Source organism: Papio anubis, chromosome 5 (genome assembly GCF_008728515.1).
Source record: "Papio anubis isolate 15944 chromosome 5, Panubis1.0, whole genome shotgun sequence".
NCBI classification, from domain to species: domain Eukaryota; kingdom Metazoa; phylum Chordata; class Mammalia; order Primates; family Cercopithecidae; genus Papio; species Papio anubis.
The window spans coordinates 6,721,174-6,740,726 of record NC_044980.1 but is presented as its reverse complement, the minus strand read 5'-3'; the positions used below and the strand labels follow the sequence as shown (position 1 = coordinate 6,740,726).

The window sequence follows — 19,553 nt, the reverse complement described above, 5'->3', positions numbered from 1 at the left end:
TATAAAATCAAAATACAGATGACAAAATAAATACAGAAGAAATTAACATGAAGAAAGATATCAAATTGAATAAATAAAACCAAAATAAAAACATGTATTGTTTAAAGGAAGCATACCCAAATAATAACAGTCAAGAGGGTGGAAAATTGGGTCTACAGTAAAGAGGACACAAGGTAAACATTTGCAAAAGTCTGGATTATGGACCCGTGTGTGTTTATTATATCACACTCTGTAGTTTTTTGTATCTTTGAAATATTTTCTAGGAAGATTGTTTCTAAAGAAAAAGAAAAAAAAGGAGATATTAATACGAAAGAAACACGAAGAAGTCACAGAACAAGAAGCCTGAGGCTGTTACAGCAAGTGCAGGTCTGGGGGCTCCATTAGATGAGGCTGTGGGTTTTCCTTAGAGCGAATGCAACCTGCGTGCACCCACAAAAGTAATGGGTGATGAAGCTTGAGAGAATGAACGTCCATGGGTCCTCATAAAGATGCAATACCACAGAAGAGAGACAAGGAAAACCAAAGCCAAGCCAGCAAAGACATGACAGGGATGTGTTTCTTAAAAGTGAAATCCCATGAAACGTTCTTCCTGGTTCCTGGAAGTCTTATTGTCTTCTTTGGAGGCATCTTTTAAATTGCCCCCAGTCACTCTCCCCACCCCCAGCACCTCCCAGTAGGTGACAGATCCTGTATTACTTATAATGCAGAGAATATAGAAATACTCATCCAATAGGAAGATGTAGAAAACTTAATGAATCTATCTATGTAAGAGTAACAATGAGGACCCCTTCCCTGGGTAATATTTATTCCACCTATCTAGCTTTCAAAATGCTTTTCTGCTCTACCAGTCTATAAGCCAGTGTGTACTGGGATGGCTCCTTCTCTCCAGTACCATGATAACAGGCCTGACACTAAGGAGCTTAATTTGTTAACATTTGTTTGAATGGAAAACTGATATGTTAACATTGGGACATTTCACTGAAGATTTTGTAAGTCCTGAAGAAGGGCTCCTTTTGCCCATGTATTACACTTCCAATTCATGGGGAGAGGGGACGTCTACTGGAAACCCCTTCCATAAGGGAGCACATTGCTAAGGAACTGGACATACATGAACAAAACTTTCACCACTCTACAATTCATCCACGTAATCAAAAACCACTTGTACCCCAAAAGTGGTTTTTGGCTATTTGGCTCAGTACCCAGAAGAAAATCCTTTGAAGTACAGAGGCGGAGAAACAGACAACTTCTTTGACAAAACACTACTCAATCTAAGCCGCTTGAGTTGCCCACAAAGGCTGGCTGCACTATGAGAGTTAAATGCAAGCACACAACTGAATTCTACTAGATTGAAAATGGTTGCTTTGACCTTAACAAAATAGGTTAAGAAAGAAAAAATATATGATCAGAAGGAAAAAAAAATCTACCTTCAAACTTCTTTCTATATCCCCAGTTATTAAAAGAAGGACAAGAATTTTCTTTAGATTGTAAAATGAGAATTAGCTTTCTTGAAGAAAGTCACCTGATTGGTCTTGAATGAATTAAGAAGGTGCAAGAGAAAGATGACCTAGGGATCCTAAAGTGATTGGTTTTTCACCAGTAAGTGGAGCCAGAAGGCATTCACCTCAAAGCATGAAATGTGGTTTGCTCCGATTCTCCCATTTGTACCCACGTCTCTCCTGGGAGAGATCGGCTGAACCTTGACTTACAACAATCAAAGACGGCTGTGGAGTGGATTTCAAAGAGAGGGCCGTGTAATGCTCAGAACTTGGACAAAATGGATGGGTGGGCACAGTGTGTCTTATAGTGAAAGGCCATGCCCTTTCAATATAATATAATGCCATTTGTTTATTAGAAACCACATCTGGGGACTGCGGTCTTCGTGGGTAAAGTTTATTGAGCTACATTTCCTAGACTGTGCATCAGAGTAATACCAACATCAAAACAAGAAGGTTAAATTATTTTTTTTTTAAATCCCTAGAAGTTTGAATCAACATGTCCACTTGGAAAATCCAACATTATGCTCAGGAAGACACATGGGGGCCACTTAACCTCCGAGGTCCTGGGTTACTCTCCCTTCACCACGACATGTTAAATCACCCCTCTGTCTACACATTAGCATCCTTTCACACCTTTAAATACAACTGGGCTCCAGTGGAAAGGCAACCCAGGTGAGAATCCCAATGGAAACCAGAAGTACTTACTTTGGCAGCACGAGAATCTGCACAATGAAGATACAGAAGAATATGAGACAGGCACAAGTCACGTAATACTTGAACGCTGGCAGTGCCGTGGCCCGGTACTGAAGGGGAGAAAGGAACCTGTGAGTGACGGTTCTCCAAGAGAAGAGCTGTACACAGTGACCAGCAGCCTAGTTGTACCCAGAGCATGCACCACACTCAGTAATTGTGTAGATTGACGCCAACGCGAGGGAAGGAGAAAGCCTGTTCATCTCAGCAGTGAGTGTTTTCTTCCCCCATAAGAACTGTGAAGGAGCGACTTCCAAGGACCACAGTTTATGAGTGGAACTGTTTTCAAAGCCATCTATAAGCAACTGAATCTCTCTAGTAAGGAGAGAGGTACCTGACCAGAAGGTTGAGTGAGTGAACTGTGAATCGCACCTGTGCCCTGGGTCCCATGAGGGTCTGTTGTCTATGAGTATTGAGGGAAAGGGAATGACTTCTCATATACTATTTTACTTTTCAATACTACTGAGGAAATGCAAGTCATAGTCCTTTATTTTAGTATTTTATTTTATTATTTGTCTTAATGCCATTGAGAGGTGATGGGTAAAGTTACAAGACCAAAAGGTTTGCCGACTTGGTTCTTAGTTGGCTTGTTCTGAGTCTGGCCAATGGGCTCCTCTTCCTTCCTCTTGTCCAGTGCATTTGGCAGGAGCCCACATGGTTACCCATGCCATGAATAAGCTGATCAGCGTTAGCTGCTTACCTGGGGCTGACCCTGCTTGACTTAGGCAGGATAAAAATGCCAGAGAGGGCTATACTTATGATGCTGATGATGACCCCTGCTGCATTCAGCATGGTGTCCTGCATTCCCTGCTTTCCCTGTGATAATCATTCAATCCACACAACAGCCCCTATTTTTGGATGAAGAAACTGTGGACTGGAACAATGGACTACAATCAGGGAGATACAGTGCATGGGAAACCAGGACCTTCACCAGGCTCTGAACTCATACTCTCAACCTTGAGGCGCAACTGCCTTACGAAAGGTTGTATGGTAAAATTAAAGGAAATAAAATTTTGTGCCAATGCCTTTGAAACCTCCTGAAAATACTGTCAGGTTGCATTGGCTACATTTGCATAAACTCTCCCAAGTTATAGGGACACATATGTATTTCTTGCATTTTAGCCTCCCTGTTTTAGTGCTGCATGAAGGATCTCTGATGGGTCTCCAGATATTTCTCTTCTCTTAGCTCTTGCAGCCTTTTGCCCTACCTGATCCCCTGAAGGGCAAGCTGGGGATAGATGGACAAAAACTGAGCTTAAGTCTTGCTGCTCTCTAAAATTTGCTTTAAAGTCGGCATCCACAAATATGTATACATGGGGAATGTATGCAAAAGCTGCATTTTTAAATGATAACTTTCTGTTTACTAGAATTTTGGGGGGTATATTTTGTGACTTAGTAGCCAACATAATTTCCATGCTCATGAAGAAGCTATATTAGCATAATTGCTGAAATGTGATTACATTCTATGCCCTCAATTAAATCCTTATCTTCTAACTTCTTCAGGCCTTTGTGCAGAGATATGAGTGGGAATTTCTTTGTGGTATTAACAAAGAAATGGACTTCTATCAGGAAAGAAATAATGTAACAGCTAAGCAATAAGTAGCCATTAATATTTGCTCAAGTTATTAAGGATAAGATGGTCAATAATAGCACATTATAACAAGCATCAATTTGGTAAACTGTCTGCATTCAATGGTCAGAGTCCTCTACTTAGTAGTAGACAATACATCCTCTTGACAACCAACATAAAAAAAACTTTTGATGTGTCCATAGATTTTGGAAGGAATTATCATATTTAATATTTCTATTTGATATTCATAAAATAATGCACTAAATTTTATCAACATAGTTTATTATTATTATTATTTTTGAGATGGAGTCTCACTCTTCTAGGTTGGAGCGCAGTGGCGCGATCTCGGCTCACTGCAAGCTCCGCCTCCCAGGTTCTTGCCATTCTCCTGCCTCAGCCTCCCGAGTAGCTAGGACTACAGGCGTCTGCCACCAGGCCCGGCTAATTTTTTTATATTTTTAGTAGAGACTGAGTTTCACCATGTTAGCCAGGATGGTCTAGATCTCCTGACCTCGTGATCTGCCTGCCTTGGCCTCCCAAAGTGCTGGGATTACAGGCATGAGCCACCGTGCCTATCAACATAATTTTAATACCAGAGCTGCAAATGCTACCATTAATGTAACTTTTGTTCAAACTATGCCTGTAAATATATAGTTGAATGATGCAAATTACTTCTAAGTCTGGTTCCTTCTCTAGATGGACAAAAAACAAAAGGCAAATAAAATAAAGTTGAGCTAGAAGAATGGTTGTCCTCTCTGCAACAATCAACTGAATTCATTTTAGCAAACCCATATATAGCTTGACATGTAAAATCTAAATGTCTGCTTACTTATTTGTGCCTGAAATAGCTCTCACTTTAAGAGCCATAATATGAAAACATTTAGATACAATAACGCTTAAAAGTTCTAATTACCCTGAGAAAGCATTGAATGTAAAACTCACATTTCGGTCAAAATATTAAAATAATTTGTGTAAAGACATTGTAGATTTATCAAGAAGAATTCTGTTTTTTTAAGACTTTTCTGAGAGAATTTCACATTGAGAAGAGCAGATATTATCTCTCACATCTTTCATTTAATTGGGATATTTCACACACATTGCAGATACCATTTACTATCGAGAGGGTTGAGAATGGTGACTGACCAAAGATAGAAACTTAGTAACAAGAAATACAATAAAGCAATATATGCACGAAAGAATCACCAGAAAAGCCAGAAAGAGTTTGAATATAGTGAGAGGCAGCTTAAATGTCACATATGAAAAACATGAGCACAATTTCATGAAGAAATTCAAATTTCAGAAAACCCAATTGGTGATTTTGAAGAAGAGAAAAGCTTACCTCTTTTTCTAGTACTTTGTTATAGAAAAGCAGTGAGATTCTCTGAATGTCTTCAGACTTGAGCCATTGCCTAGAAATAGAAAGGACCAACACATCATAAAACTGAATCTCCAATCAAACATCTGGAACTATTTGTTAAAATGACTTGCACTCTTCTTTCTTTATTGTGTATCATTCCGAACAACATTTTTTTTTTTTTTAAAAAAACAACATATAATGCCAACTAACTGCATATGGAATCTGGATAATGTTAACAGGATCTGAAAATATAATATTCCTAATCATACACTGTCCTCCTTGGAAAATTCTATATTATAAACCAACTGTCAAATCAACTGAAACTCAAGGGATCTGAATTAAATAACAAGGGAGATAAGTTCATCTAAAGGAGTAAAGACATCAATAATGTGATTTCCCCATGTTTTTCTGAAATTATCCAGTGGTTTCACCTCCTTAAGGATCTAATTCCTAGAGAAGCACCATTTTTTTTTTTTTTTTTTTCAGCTTCTAGAGGGCAACAGATCAGAGCATCCAAACCATCAGAGTGCTTTTAAGATCTGGGTGAGAAGGTTTTGCTTCTTTCAGACTTAGCAAACATACTTTCATTGTCACTTTTTTCATTTCTAGAAAGAAAAAGTCATGCTTGAATAAAGTTTTCTTTTCTTTTCTTTTTTGAGATCGAGTCTCACTCTGTCGCCCAGGCTGGAGTGCAGTGATGTGATCTTGGCTCATTGCAACTTCTGCCTCCCAGGTTCAAGTAATTCTCCTGCCTCAGCCTCCTGAGTAGCTGGGGACTATAGGTGCCTGCCACCACGCCTGGATAATTTTTGTATTTTTAGTAGAGATGGGGTTTCACCATGTTGACCAGGCTGGTCATGAACTCCCAATTTCGTGATCCACCTGCCTCAGTCTCCCAAAGTGCTGGGATTACAGGCGTGAGCCACTGCGCCTGTCTAGAGTTTTTTAAAAATTGATAAAAATACTAGTATAATAAGCAATCTGTTCAGGATAGATTGACGCAAACATAAAAACGCATGCATAAGTACTATGCATCGCTCAGTTGTTGACAAATAAATAAAAATTATATGGAAGTATGCACTGTACCACACTGTTTGGCTTTTAAACACCTGTTTGAAGCAAGTAGTTTGGAAGACTCTCACTGCCAGGCACACACCAAGATTAGCTTGAACATCCCAGGAACCATCCACAGGGCACTTTCGACTGGGGCAGGGAAGTCAGTAATGTATTCTAGACTGACAGCCATTAAAAGTGAGAACAATAAAAATACCTCTTTTAAAAATCTTTTATTTAGTGCAGGTTTGTTACATAGGTAAAATTTGTGTCATGGGAGTTTGTTGTACAGATTATTTCATCACCCAGGTATTAAGCCTAGTACCCATTAGTTATTTTTCTTGATCTTCTCCCTCCTCCCTCCCTCCACCCTCTGACAGGCCCCAGCATATGTTGTTCCCCTCTACGTGTCCATGTGTTCTCATCTCTCATCCCACTTATAAGTGAGAACATTTGGTTTTCTATTCCTGTGTTTGCTAAGGAGAATGGCCTCCAGCTCTAGCCATGTTCTTGCAAAGGACATGATTTTGTTTGTTTGTTTGTTTGTTTTGAGATGGAGTTTCACTCTTGTTGCCCAGGCTGGAGTGCAATGGCATGATCTCAGCTCACTGCAACCTCTGCCTCATGGGTACAAGCGATTCTCCTCTCTTAGCCTGCCAAGTAGCTGGGATTAGAGGTGCATGCCAGCAAGCCCAGCTAATTTTTGTTTTTCTTAGTAGAGACAGGGTTTCTCCATGTTGGTCAGGCTGGTCTTGAACTCCCGACCTCAGGTGATCTACCTGCCTCGGCCTTTCAAAATGCAGGAATTACAGGCATGAGCCACCACACCTGGCCGATCTCATTCTTTTTTATGGCTGCATAGTTCTTTGATTCAAGGGTATAAGCTGTAGGGAAATAAACTTTTATGGTATTTCTTATTACCATACCAGCGGCAGAACTATTATTCTGTTTCACAAGACTAGATGGAGGAATCAAAGATTGGTTGACATTAAAAGGACCAGAAAATACAAATTAAGATAAATTTTAACCATACTCACTTTCAGAACTGTGTCTTTATCAGACTATGAATAATATATGCAGGTAACTTACTAAAAACAGTATTTCCTTTACTGAGAAAAAAATATAGTTTATAAATGCTCCTGGAAAATGTCAGCTTGGGAGCAAGAGTGAAATTTAGGAAGTGAAAATAAAACCAGCACCTCCTTTACTAGTCATGCCAGCATGCACCCAGTCTAGGTTTCCATGGCCTGTGGTGGATGGCAGGTGGATGGCAAGGGCTCGGGATCAGGCTTGCTTGCCTTAAGTCCCCAGAACCCATGTGGTGCTTCGTGAGCCCCAGCACTAGATCCATGCTTGGGGACACGACTGAGTCCTCACCAGTGAACACACTCGCCTCCTTTTGCCATAGCACGCTGGGTCTGGCCTGTGGCTTCTCCCTTGTAGCAATGATGGATGGGCCTAATTCTCACTTTGTCTTCAGAATTAAGAAGCGCATATTCTTCCTACACACTTAATCACCTCTGTGAATCTTCTGAGGTGGCCTCCACTCCCACTACTGATTTAGAACACAGGTATCTCAACATCAATTTTGTAATAAGAACAGATGCATTTTGGATGGATAGTATCACACGCTAAAATGTGAAGATTTTCCCATATAGAATCTATCTTTTACAAATGTGACTTGCTGAACACATCGTGCTGTAATTTTTCTCTCTCCAATGACACCTCAGATTATTTATCAGCAATGGACTTGGGAATATTTTGATGTGTAGAAAACAAAGAGATTTATAAATGTGATTTGGATATTTGGAAGGGAATAGATTTGTGTGTGCCAATTAGGTCAACTATTACTTGCAGGGGATTGGAACCACAGAGAAAGAGAAGAGCAGTGGAGGGGAGAGGAGAGGAGAGAAGAGAGAGGGAATGTGTGTGTGCTTGATTTAGGGCCTCCTGACATTTTTCCTGACCCCAGTGGTCTATGGCATGAAGAAAATCAACCCCATCCTGAGTTATCGCAATAAGTGATTCTCTATTTATTTATACTAAGGTTTTTTAAATTTTCTTTTGTCAAAGGGTTAAGGAAAATAAAGGAAATTCCGAATACTATGCTGACTAGAGGGGCATGGGTATACCCACACCTGCACCCAGAATTATTCAGAAATATGTGAATGCAAGTCCTTGCCACAAAGGAGATACTAAATGAGGAGACCACTTTCTTATTGTTATGCACCGCGAGCTTGTGTCCCCCACCAAAGTTCATCTGTGAAGCCCTAACTCTCAGTGTGCCTGTATTTTGAGATGGAGCCTCTAAGAATGAAATGAAGGTTAAATGAGGTCGTAAGAGTACAGTCCTGATCTGATAGGATGAGTGTCTTTGGAGTCCTTCTAAGACAAGACACCAGAGAGTTCCCCACCACCACGGCACACACTGGGGAAAGGCTGAGCAGATGGTGACATCAGTCAGCTTTTTAACAAATGCGTGTTCAGTACCTCAGTGCATGAATAAGCAAAAATCTGCATAGAAATCACTGTTTTATGGCAATAGCAGGAAACTACTGAATGGTACATCAAGCCCGGAGCCCCAGTTGAGTCCTCAAGTGAAAATTCAAAGATCAGAAGAACTTCATATCAAAGAACAAGAGGAGTTAATGAGTAAGGCATAACAAAGTGTAACTGAGGTTAATTAAAAATACATGTATAAGAGCTTCCATTTGAAAAATTTCCCTTTTAGTTTTTGAGTGCAGCACACTTTTCTCTATTTGATTTCTGAAACATGTTGGGAAAATTACAACATAAGCAGTTACATCAGCACTAAGCATTACTTTGGAATAAAACCACGTTAAAACATAAGGTGTTAACTAAACATGTATTTGAATACTAAATGACACAAAGCAAACACATAATTTAAAAGCAACTTATCAATAATAAAGCAATGCCAGTGGTGGCACTCTCTGATGATCTGTGTGGTAGGAACGTTCTAAAAGGTGCATACAAAAATAATTTAAAAAGGTAGGTTTTTCACCTGCATGAACACATGCTGAGGTTGACTTTAGGAATTAGTTTTTAAAATACTAACGTTATTATTATTATTATTATTTGCTAACTTTTCTCAAAGAACAAGATTCCCTCTTTCTTCTGATCTTGTGTCTTATTCTGGCGAGTCACACGGTGTCAGCTGCTATTTCCTCTGCTTGAATGAATGCATCCTTCCACCTATGTTTTATGAAATCAGGTGCCTCCCTAGGTTTTAGCTGCTGTTACATTGCAGGAAGTTATTTATTTCTCAGTGTGTGATGGTTTCAGGCAGAGGCGAGGTTATTTTTCACACTGACCCTAGCGCCAGGCAAAGCAGAGCATTGGCCCTGGTGCTGCAGGTGGGCCTTGGGCACTCTGGGACAGGAAGAAGGCTTTGCCTACTTGTGGCACAGGAAGGGGATCTAGATGGGTGATAATTCAGTATTCCAGCACATCCGAATGGCAACTCTTGCCTGACCAAGATGCTTTATTGCTTAGAAAATATGCACTCACACTCACACACAAAGGCACACACCCACCACAGACACCCATAACACACTGATGCGATTCTCTCATAAGCCCTGTAAATATTCTATAATAAATACCTACAAGGAACAATCTAAAACAGGCATGCATTTTGCAAAGCCATGCACTATTTGAGACCCTGTAACTTAATTTTAGAGACAAAGAACTCTAGGTGAGAATCATTTACACTTTTCAAGAGTCAGCTTCCATGATAAAAATTAAATAGGTCTCCATAAGGATGGAAGCTTTTCTGTAAAGGCTTTTCATTTGGACCTCCTGATGTTTTCACTACAGTTCAACTCAACAAAAAGGAATGGAATGTCTGACGTGTGCCAGGCACCATACTGAGCCGTGTGCCTTCTGCTCTCCGTGGGTTCAGTTATGACACACGCACCCACGGAGAATACGAAGGTTGATGAGCGCCATCATTCTGTCGAGGCTGAGAAGGCCATCACCTTCTTTAAATCGTTTCCCTCCCACAACTCTGGACCATAACAGCAATTTAAAACCATAACAGCAATTCTTGGCCTCAGAGGCTAAATGACATTTTGTGCCCCCTAAAATCGGTCTTCCTCTCATTGCTCACCAATGCTAATTCTCTTCTAGGATTTAGAACACAGGTATCTCAACATTAATTTTGTAATAAGAAGAGATGCATTTTGGATGGATCGTATCACATGCTAACATTTGAAGATTTTCCCATATAGAATCTATCTTGTACAACTACTACTTGCTGAACACATCGTGCTGTAATTTTCCTCTCTCCAATTACACCTCAGGTTGTTTATCAGCAATCGACTTGGGAATATTTTCTAGGCAGGAATTAAATATTTTTTAAAAAATAAAAGAAATACTTTTAACAAAACTTTTCTGAAAGACAACTGAAGTGAATGAATCAATGGTCTCAGAAACTTGGCTTTGTCACGGCAACTATTGAAGAGACTATGATAAAATTCATTTGGAACATAATAGAAGATGAATGATAATTTAAGAGAAAAAAGTACTCACTTTTGTGCATTAATCCCATCAATTGCTTGAATCATCCTTTCATTCAATTCTTCTTCAAATCTTTTCTTTTGTGACTTGGTTCTATATGAAAAACGAAATACTACGGGTAAGGATATTATTAGTAAAATAAATATTAAGCCTATTTATTAGAGATACATAATATTTTACATCCTTATGAGGTACAGATGATATTGTGTTGCATGCATGTGCAATGATCAATCAGGGTATTTGGGGAATCCATCATCTTGAGTATTTATCATTTCTATGTGTTGGGAACATTTCAAATTCTCTCTTCTGACTACTTTGAATTACACAGTACATTGTTGCTAACTATAGTCACCCTACTCTGCTATCAAACATTAGAACTTATTCCTTTTATCCAACTAAAGTTTGGGCCCACTGACCAATCTCTCTTTACCCACCCATCTCCCACCCACACACCTTTCCCAGTCTCTGGTATCTATCATTCTACTCTCTACCTCCATGAGATCAACTTCTTTGGCTCCCACATAAGAGTGAGAACATGCCAAATTTGTCTTTCTGTGTCGGTAAGCCTATTTTTCAATGATGTCAAAAGCTCTGTTTAATTCTGTCAATCAAGTAGAAAAAGAAACAACAGTGTATGAGCAGGCCCTTCTCTATTAACATCCAGCCACTCTTTGGATTGAGTGAATAACTAAAGTTTTTGGAATAGTAAAGATGTTTCCTTATTCACTCACAGTAAAATTTACTAGGCATTTACAAGGCAACACTGAAAGACATATAGTTGGTGTCTGAGATAAAGTAACTTTCTCTCCTAAGAGATGTATTAGCTTTTGACTTGCTGCCTTCATAAACTTTATTTTATGAAAGAATACATTGGTTCTAGAAATTCCCCTGTAAAAATGTGGCTTGGTTGACAAAATAGTCATTCCTTTTTCATGTTTTCCTTGGTCAACTCTCAAAAATTTTCAGAACTACAGTCTTATTTCAGGTATGTTAAATGCTCCTCAGTTTTGAAAGCACTATTCACAGAAAGCTCCACTTTTGTTTGCAGACCATCTCACTTAGTTTCAGAAGCAAATAACCTTTAGCCATAATATAAGATATTTTCTGAATAAATTGTGCCAAATAGTAAGAGCCCTCCAAGGTTAATTTGACAATTTGCATAAGAATGATGTCAGGAGGAAACCAAAATAGTACCTATTCTTAGAAGTTAAATATCCACTGCAAAGATTAAAAAAGCACAGCCTGCTAGCCTGAACAGGGCTATGCCTGTATCTTGGTTGAGGCATGAATTCTGTGTGTTATGGCTGATTAGATTACAAATGAATAGACCATCAAATCTGAAATAAAAATCACACTTTCCTGAGTTCAGAATTGCCTCTACATATAGATAAGAATAGCATTAAATATGCAAAATCACATTTATCTGTAATTAAATCTCACAGAATTATCATTAATGAAATGGATGAGTTTTCCAATTCCATCATCCTATGTTTGTGGATTTGTGTCTTCAGGCCTTGTCTTCTTCAAACAGGCTGAGAGCAGTCTTGGTTAAAAAAATAAAATGAATGATATTAAGTGATCCATCCACAGATATTGAGCCAACTGAATTAAGAGGTTTTAGTATATCAAATTCCAAGTTGTTTGAAGAAGGCAAATTAATTTTTATTTTCCTTTAAAAAAAAAAAGCAAGGAACCCTTTACCAAGCAACTAGTATGGCTTGCATATTTTCATTTATAGTTGAGACCTGTAGGACCTTAAACCCTTCATTGAATGTTTATCAGTCCCACATCTAGACTTGAGTTTCTTGACTTCAATTTGATGGCTTTCTCTTCTGCAAAGTCTAAGAAGGAGCAGTGTAAGAATGTTGAGGCTTACAGGAAAATGTAATTCTTTGATATTTGTCCAGTGCTAACAGTGGTATTGCCTTTGTTAACCTGTTTTAGGATTTGCTTAGATGATGCCTGTAGAGAGCTCAACGCTATAAATATGACACACAAAGTAGCCAATAAATGCATGCTTTCTGCATTATTTGAATTCGCTAATTATCCAGACAATAATTCTTGACATACAGACACTTTTCTTATCTCTGCAGTCTTGTGACCTCTGCCATGGAGATGATAAGGTCCCCTGGGGCTGATGATCTCCCCACCAGGGTCTTGATTTGCCTCCAGGACTCTCTCCCGCTGACGTCCAGCATCTCTCATTTTCCCATCCTGGCACCTTCCCCTGGGCTCCACCATTGGCCTTCACACTGCTCTAGGACCCCAACCCCTGTGTCCAACGCATCTCCATTCTGTCTCCCTGGCTCCTTCCCCAGACCCTTGCCTGGGCTGTTAGGTCTAAGTAGGCACGGGAAGGGACATGTGACAGGAGTGCATGGGACAGACTGGAGGCTCAGACAGGTATCATGAGGCAGTCCACGTTACAAAGGCCGGAAGTGTCCGAGCAGCCTGGATAAGTCTGACTCAGAACTGGGATTTTCTCCAGGAGGCTTTGAGGCCACCAAAGATCAACGACTACAGAGACAAATGGGATAAATGTGGAAGAGGCCTTTAGTAAAGCAGGCAAGCCTGAAGAGCAGTTAGGAACACATGCTCTGGAGTCACAGAGCCCGGGCACAAATACTGGCTTCATCTCCACCAGCCATATGACTCTGGCATTCTCCCATCCCTCTGTGCCTCAGTTTCTTCCCTTCTAAAATGATAACAGCAACAGATTCTGCCTTGTAGTAATGCTGCAGAGACCAAATTAGAGTTTCTATAGCCCAGCGCAAATAATAACGACAGCTTCTTATCATTGTCTTCCAGACAGCGCTCATCCCGGGTGACACTGCCTCACGTAATACTGGGGTTCCATGACACATGACCCATTGTAACTTCTATAAATAGACGCTTAAAGCAGGATTGCTGGGAGGGAGAAACAGATAACAGAAGAGACTGTGAATATAAAGTGAAAGGAAGTCCATGACATTTTTGTGGTCAGTTGCTCATAGATGTGCCAGCATCTTATTGACCAGAGGCACTGTGCTGTTTTCTCCAGGTGTCTTATGGACTCTCCAATATGCCTCAAATTAGCTTAAGTTCTCTTCATTACAGCATATGCCACTTACATATAATGCTTCAAAGGCTCAAGAACCAACATATCCTCATAACATAAAGACTATGAATGTTATATCTCAAAGTTAAAATGTCAAATTTTGCACAAAGTCCAAAGTAGAGCTCATCCCAACAGTCACTGAGAAGGATCCTGGGCTAATGTGCCCTGTTGCCTTGTTTCAGCAGGTTACAACCTATGTTTCATTTTTACTTGGATACAATTCCTTTTCTACAGAAAACAGGTCAGATCTCATATTTTCCCTTAGTTTCTGTAAAACTATCAATAGCTCCAATAAACTGACCTCTCTGGGGAGAAAGAAAGCCTGGCTTAGCGTTTGGAACTACATCTTATACCGGTTACCTGAATGTCCTAATATTGATTTGATTAACTCCCAAACCAATATTAAAGTGAAACTCTGAGCCCGAAAGATAGAGGAACATGGGGAAAAAAAGGAGTTAGTGCATGGGATTTTACAGTGGCTGCAACAGGGCGCGTGGAGACATTTGTGGGAAGCTTTTCTCTTTTTTTGAGCAGAGTGGGTAACCCTTTATTTCACTATAGACAGACTGGATTTATCTTGCTTTTACCTTTAGAATTCAACAGAAAAGTGTAATTTTTTTCTTTTCTTTTCTTTTTTTTTTTTTGAGACAGTTTCACTCTGTCGACCAGGCTAGAGTGCAGTGGCCTGATCTTGGCTCACTGTAACCTCCACCTCCCGCGTTCAAGCGATTCTCATGCCTTAGCCTCCTGAGTAGCTGGGATTACAGGCATATGTCACCACACCCGGCTAATTTTTTGCATTTTTAGTAGAGACATGGTTTTGCTATGTTGGCCAGGCTGGTCTCAAATTCCTGATCTCAAGTGATCCACCCGCCTCGGCCTCCCAAAGTGCTGGGATTACAGGCAGAAAAATGCAATTTTAAGCAACATACCCATTTTAAGACAATTCATTATTATTATTATTTTTTTTTTACCACACATTAACATTAAGAAGAGTCACTTTAGGAAAACAGTTTAACATTCTAAAATGAGTACCAGGTGGTGTTTTCCTTCTCCCTCTCTCAATTCTAACAATAAGACCCCAGTGATTCTATTTTTAGAAGCTGAAAGCAATTTAATAGGGCTTTTCAAGGGGAGCTGCTCTTTCAGAAGTAGCCTTTGAAATGACCATAATTGATGATAATTACTCTCAGAAATGAATAAAGAGCAATAAGCTTTAAAAAATCAGATAGTCAAAGAGATACCATACCTTAAGGTGCGATTTTGAAAATTATGCTGACCCATGGGCACATCCTATATTGAGAAAAAAGGTTATTAATTGTCAAAAACATGTTTCAAGAAGAATGTTGCAGTGATAATGAGGTGAAACATATTTCCTCTTTTATCATGGACAGTAGCATTTAGCTAACAAATAATTAATTACTCATGTGGAGAAAAAGAGCTTAATCCTAAATCAAGGTGTAAACTCAGTTTATCTTTGGAATGTTGGTGTAATCTCTAAACTCTGGATGCTAGAAGCATCAGGATTATGGTCTGGAGTTTTAAGATATATAGCCTGCTATTATCAGATCTGATTTCAAACAGTGGCCTGCCGGGGACTGATATCAGAGTTACCATCAGTAACCTATAACCATGTGAAAATGGACTTTGGTATCAGACAAATATTAGAAAATGCTGTGGAAAGAACAAAAATATAACCACAAAATCTGTAGTCATCCTCATCACTGAACTGGGGTGTTAAGAAACAGTACCATTGGTTAAGTATGTGAAATCACAAACCATCGGACAAAAAGAATAAATCAGCAAAGGGGTGCTGGTAGTTCCCGAAAGAGAAGTGGAAGAGAAATAGTCAGAATTTATCAGTGGAAAAGCCATTGCCAAATATTCAATAATAGGCTTTCAAGGAAAGATCGCCTTTCCACATTTATAGTAGGAATGAAACTAAAAGTTGGAACAAAACTGCTCCAAAGAAACTTTGGTTTGCTGCTTTGATTTCCAAGGTTATATTAGGATATGGATTTAGCCTACAGAAAGGAAAGACGTTTTTCAAAAAGTAATTGAGCTCCAAGTTTCATTCCATACAGTAAAGTAATGTATTATTCAAGAGCTCTATCAATGTTGAATCCAGAGAGAATGGAGTTCTGCATAGGGGATTAGATAAAGGAATCACTTTCTGCAATGTCAATTGTTTGACCCTGGGATTTATAAGTGAAAACTCCAACAGGGTCTTTCTGAAAGTGAATGAGACACACAGTTAAGTCAAAGTGGTTTGGGCTTAATGCATCACCAAAAACTTGGGACTTTCTTAAAATATGCTAGACTGCTGCTAAGGCAATCCAAGCCTGGCTTTGAACCTGCAACAGGTGGGACCAGATGGTTAAGAAAATAGAGTTCGTTCAAGAGTTCCTTTAATTTTTATAAACAACTTTCTGAAGTTGAGACACTCGACAGTTGTAGCTGTATCTTGAAGAAGGCATCTTCATCAACACATAACACCAGATTAAAGTCAGATTGAAACCATTCCTGGGTCCTACACTCAGATAATAAAAGAGATAGTCACTCTTAAGTCTTAAGACAATAAAGGCTGACAAGAAATAAACAACAACAACAACAACAATATACCTGGGAAAATAAGCCTTTTCCCCACAGGAACACATGAAAAACAGCACGGGAAATCATATCCAGGTATTTATATATGATTCCTATTCCTTAAAAACAAACCAACCAACAAACCAATTGCTGGTGTACAATAAATCCTGATGGGAAATGTAGTTATCCAACATAGCACTAACTAGCAAGACTGAGACTAACTTATCCAAATCATTGTTTTTCATGAGTGACAGAAACACAGGCTTTCACTGGTTGGACAGTGGAGTCCTAGGATGCTGTTTCTCTAACATATCTAAACGCTGTAAGGCCCCAGCTGTCCCAGGCCTTCCTCCTTGGATTGTTCTCTTCTTGATGATTTTATCCAGTCCCATGGCTTCAAATATCATCTACAACCTGATGATGTTCACATTCATGCCTCCATCTTGGACCTGTCCTGTGAGTTCTAGACTTGCAGATCCAACCATCTACATCCTCGCTGCACTTAACTATGGATTAGAAGATGTCCAGCAGAAAAGTCTTAAATTTCCATCTTAAATAACCTGGTTTCCCCCTTGTATTTGTCATCTCAATTAATGGCATCATCATTGTTCCAGTTGTGGGGCCAAAAAGTTTGGATTCATCTCTGCTCCTAATGTTCATGGATATCCAATCCATCACCAAGTCTCGTTGGCTCTACTTCCATATTAGCCCCTGAATTTGCTTCTCATTTAGCAGTGGTGCTAAACTCTTAGCATAAGGAGATATCATTCTTACCAGGTACCCCTGCACTCTTGTTCCATTATTTCAAAGCCTAAATTATATCATGACCCTCTCTTGCTTAAGATTCTCCATGACTTCCAATTGCACATAGAATGCCATATAAACTTTTACCATTGTGCATCTCACTCCACGACCTCCCTTTGCTCATTGTTCATGATGTTCCAGCCACAGCAGCTTCCTCTCTGTCTCCAGGGGACACCACACTCACTTTCATCTTTGGGCCACTGACTTTGTTCTTCTGCCACCTCCTCTTCCCATTCACTCATTTCTCCCTCTGAGACTCCCTCAGTTGACCTACCACAGTGGCCATTCCATTTACTCTGGATGCCATCACTCAATTTTATCTTTCCCATGACCCTCATCAGCACCTCACGTGATCTTGTTCATTTATTTGTTTTTCTATCTATGGTCCCTCTTTGGCTATTAAAATGCAAATGCTAGGACTTGTGCAGTCTTACTGATTGTCTGATGGGTCATGGTCTTCCGTCTAATAGTCACATTTACTTTTGAGTTGAAAAAAGATGAAGAGAAGTTGGGAGAAGAAATACAACTGAGCCAAAACATGAATGCTGAGCCCCTGCCTTTTAGGTGTGGGAGTGTCACTTTGAGACCTTGGGACAGGTAGGGGCCCAGGGCGACTGAAAAACTCCACTTTCACCTGACAACTGGCATGTTCCTTCTCATCAGACAATAAGAATTACGTAATATTATATTTTTAAAAATCGTAACTGCATCAGTTGTAGCTGCATTATCATTATTATTACGATAATGCTACTAACTGCATAACTTAGCACAGTTAGTAGCATTATCCATGAAATTTTACCCCCAGATAGTTTTAAAATCTAAAAATACTATGGGGATTATACTAAGTGCTTGGTTGTATTCCTTTTCTCTCCTCCTATGGGCCTTTCTATTTTCCATCTCCATTGCAACCATCTTATCGCAGATGTCCCTGGTGTAAGGAGCTTCAGTGCTTTCTCATATGCTGGAAGTTGGAGGGAAACATGGAACCATAACAGGACAGTGTCCACTGCTGCCAACAGAGCCTGGACATTTGCGCGGTGAAGAAACGGGCTTGATGATACTACTCAAACTCTAAGGGCATCATGCCTTTGTCTTTTCATGAAGAACCTCAAGGCTTTCTACTTCATGATATAAGTTTTTCTTTAAAAACCCCTCAATTAAAAAATAGTTGTATTTAATTGCTACTATCAGTTGTAAATAACACTGTATATGAAGCTATAATGCAAAAAATCATGCTAGGGTGGAACCCTTAGCAACGTCAGCATGGAGCTCACTCATACCCTGATGGCTGTTCATAAGGGCCTCTCTAAGAAGGAGAAAGTGGTAAGTTTGTTTCTTGCAGATAGGAGTTATTTTGGCAGGAGATGCCCAGCCTTTGGTTTTGGGAAGTTAGCTTGCCCACAGGGCTCAGGCATTGGAGGCAGGGGAGGGCATACCGTGGTGCTGATCTTGCCGTTCTCTGTGGTCATGCTGTCCCTGTGATGTAGGTGTGCAAAGGGCTTGGCCGCCCCCCAGGACTCCAAGTACCGGGTCATGCGGACCGAGGCCCTCATTTTGGCTCCGTCGAGGGTGTGGCGAGGTCTGAAGAGATGCTGGGGGCTCCGTCGTTCTCCCTTGGGGTGAGAAACAAAGCATCACACCCGGCCCAGCACAGGGCCACACGTGATCCTTTCGGCATCAGCCTCATTAGACTAGGGTCATATTCCTCCCGACAGACCTCCATTCGCCCTCCGTGCTTTCTGTCCTTATTCCTTCAGTGTTACTGGGGAACACACTATTTGAGTTGAGGGATTTTTTTTTCTTTTTTCAGCTAGCAAAACATACATGTAATTGAGACTTAGAAAAAAATAATGACATGTTAATGGACATTTTTTATTAAGTAAATTCTTAAAACAGACTGTGCTGATCTGTTTAGCTTTTCCTTGATGGTTGTGTTTTTCTAAAGTGATAACTGTAGCTGTTTCTAATGCTAAATAGCCCCAAACATCGTGTTTTGGTGTTCTTTACCTGAGCATAATGTTCTTTGTACATGTATTTTTTGAGCACCTCCCCCATCATCTCCCAGTCCCTGCTGCTTGCCACACATCTATATCCAGATCGATCATCAAGCTAGTTGAAAGTTTGTCTTCAAAGGTGAAACCTTTGGGGCTTCCCAGATGCTACCATAAGTAAATGTCCATAAAGTTGGTCTTGTTGATTTTATGATATTGGTTTTCATGTTTCAGAGGTCTTTCTTGCTGATATTTGCACCATTTACCAGCTGTGAAATTTGGGAAGAGTTACATAACCCTGAAAGCTTCA

The 19,553-nt window shown here is 39.8% G+C and overlaps 1 protein-coding gene and 1 long non-coding RNA gene across 8 annotated transcripts in view; one reads left to right on the top strand and one right to left on the bottom strand.

The window, feature by feature from the left end:
- The window catches only part of ADCY2 (adenylate cyclase 2), a 424,606-nt gene that overhangs the window by 97,018 nt on the left and 308,035 nt on the right, over positions 1–19,553 (bottom strand). For all 7 annotated transcript variants that reach the window (XM_009208133.3, XM_021939226.2, XM_021939228.2 and 4 more), the window contains 5 exons: positions 18,689–18,865; positions 15,109–15,152; positions 10,775–10,855; positions 5,156–5,225; positions 2,202–2,299 (listed from right to left, as the gene is read on the bottom strand). In XM_009208133.3, the coding sequence (XP_009206397.3) occupies positions 2,202–2,299; positions 5,156–5,225; positions 10,775–10,855; positions 15,109–15,152; positions 18,689–18,865 (470 nt within the window). The remainder of the gene's footprint in view (positions 1–2,201; positions 2,300–5,155; positions 5,226–10,774; positions 10,856–15,108; positions 15,153–18,688; positions 18,866–19,553) is intronic.
- The window catches only part of LOC116274869, a 41,932-nt gene that overhangs the window by 20,946 nt on the left and 1,433 nt on the right, over positions 1–19,553 (top strand). The window lies entirely within an intron of this gene.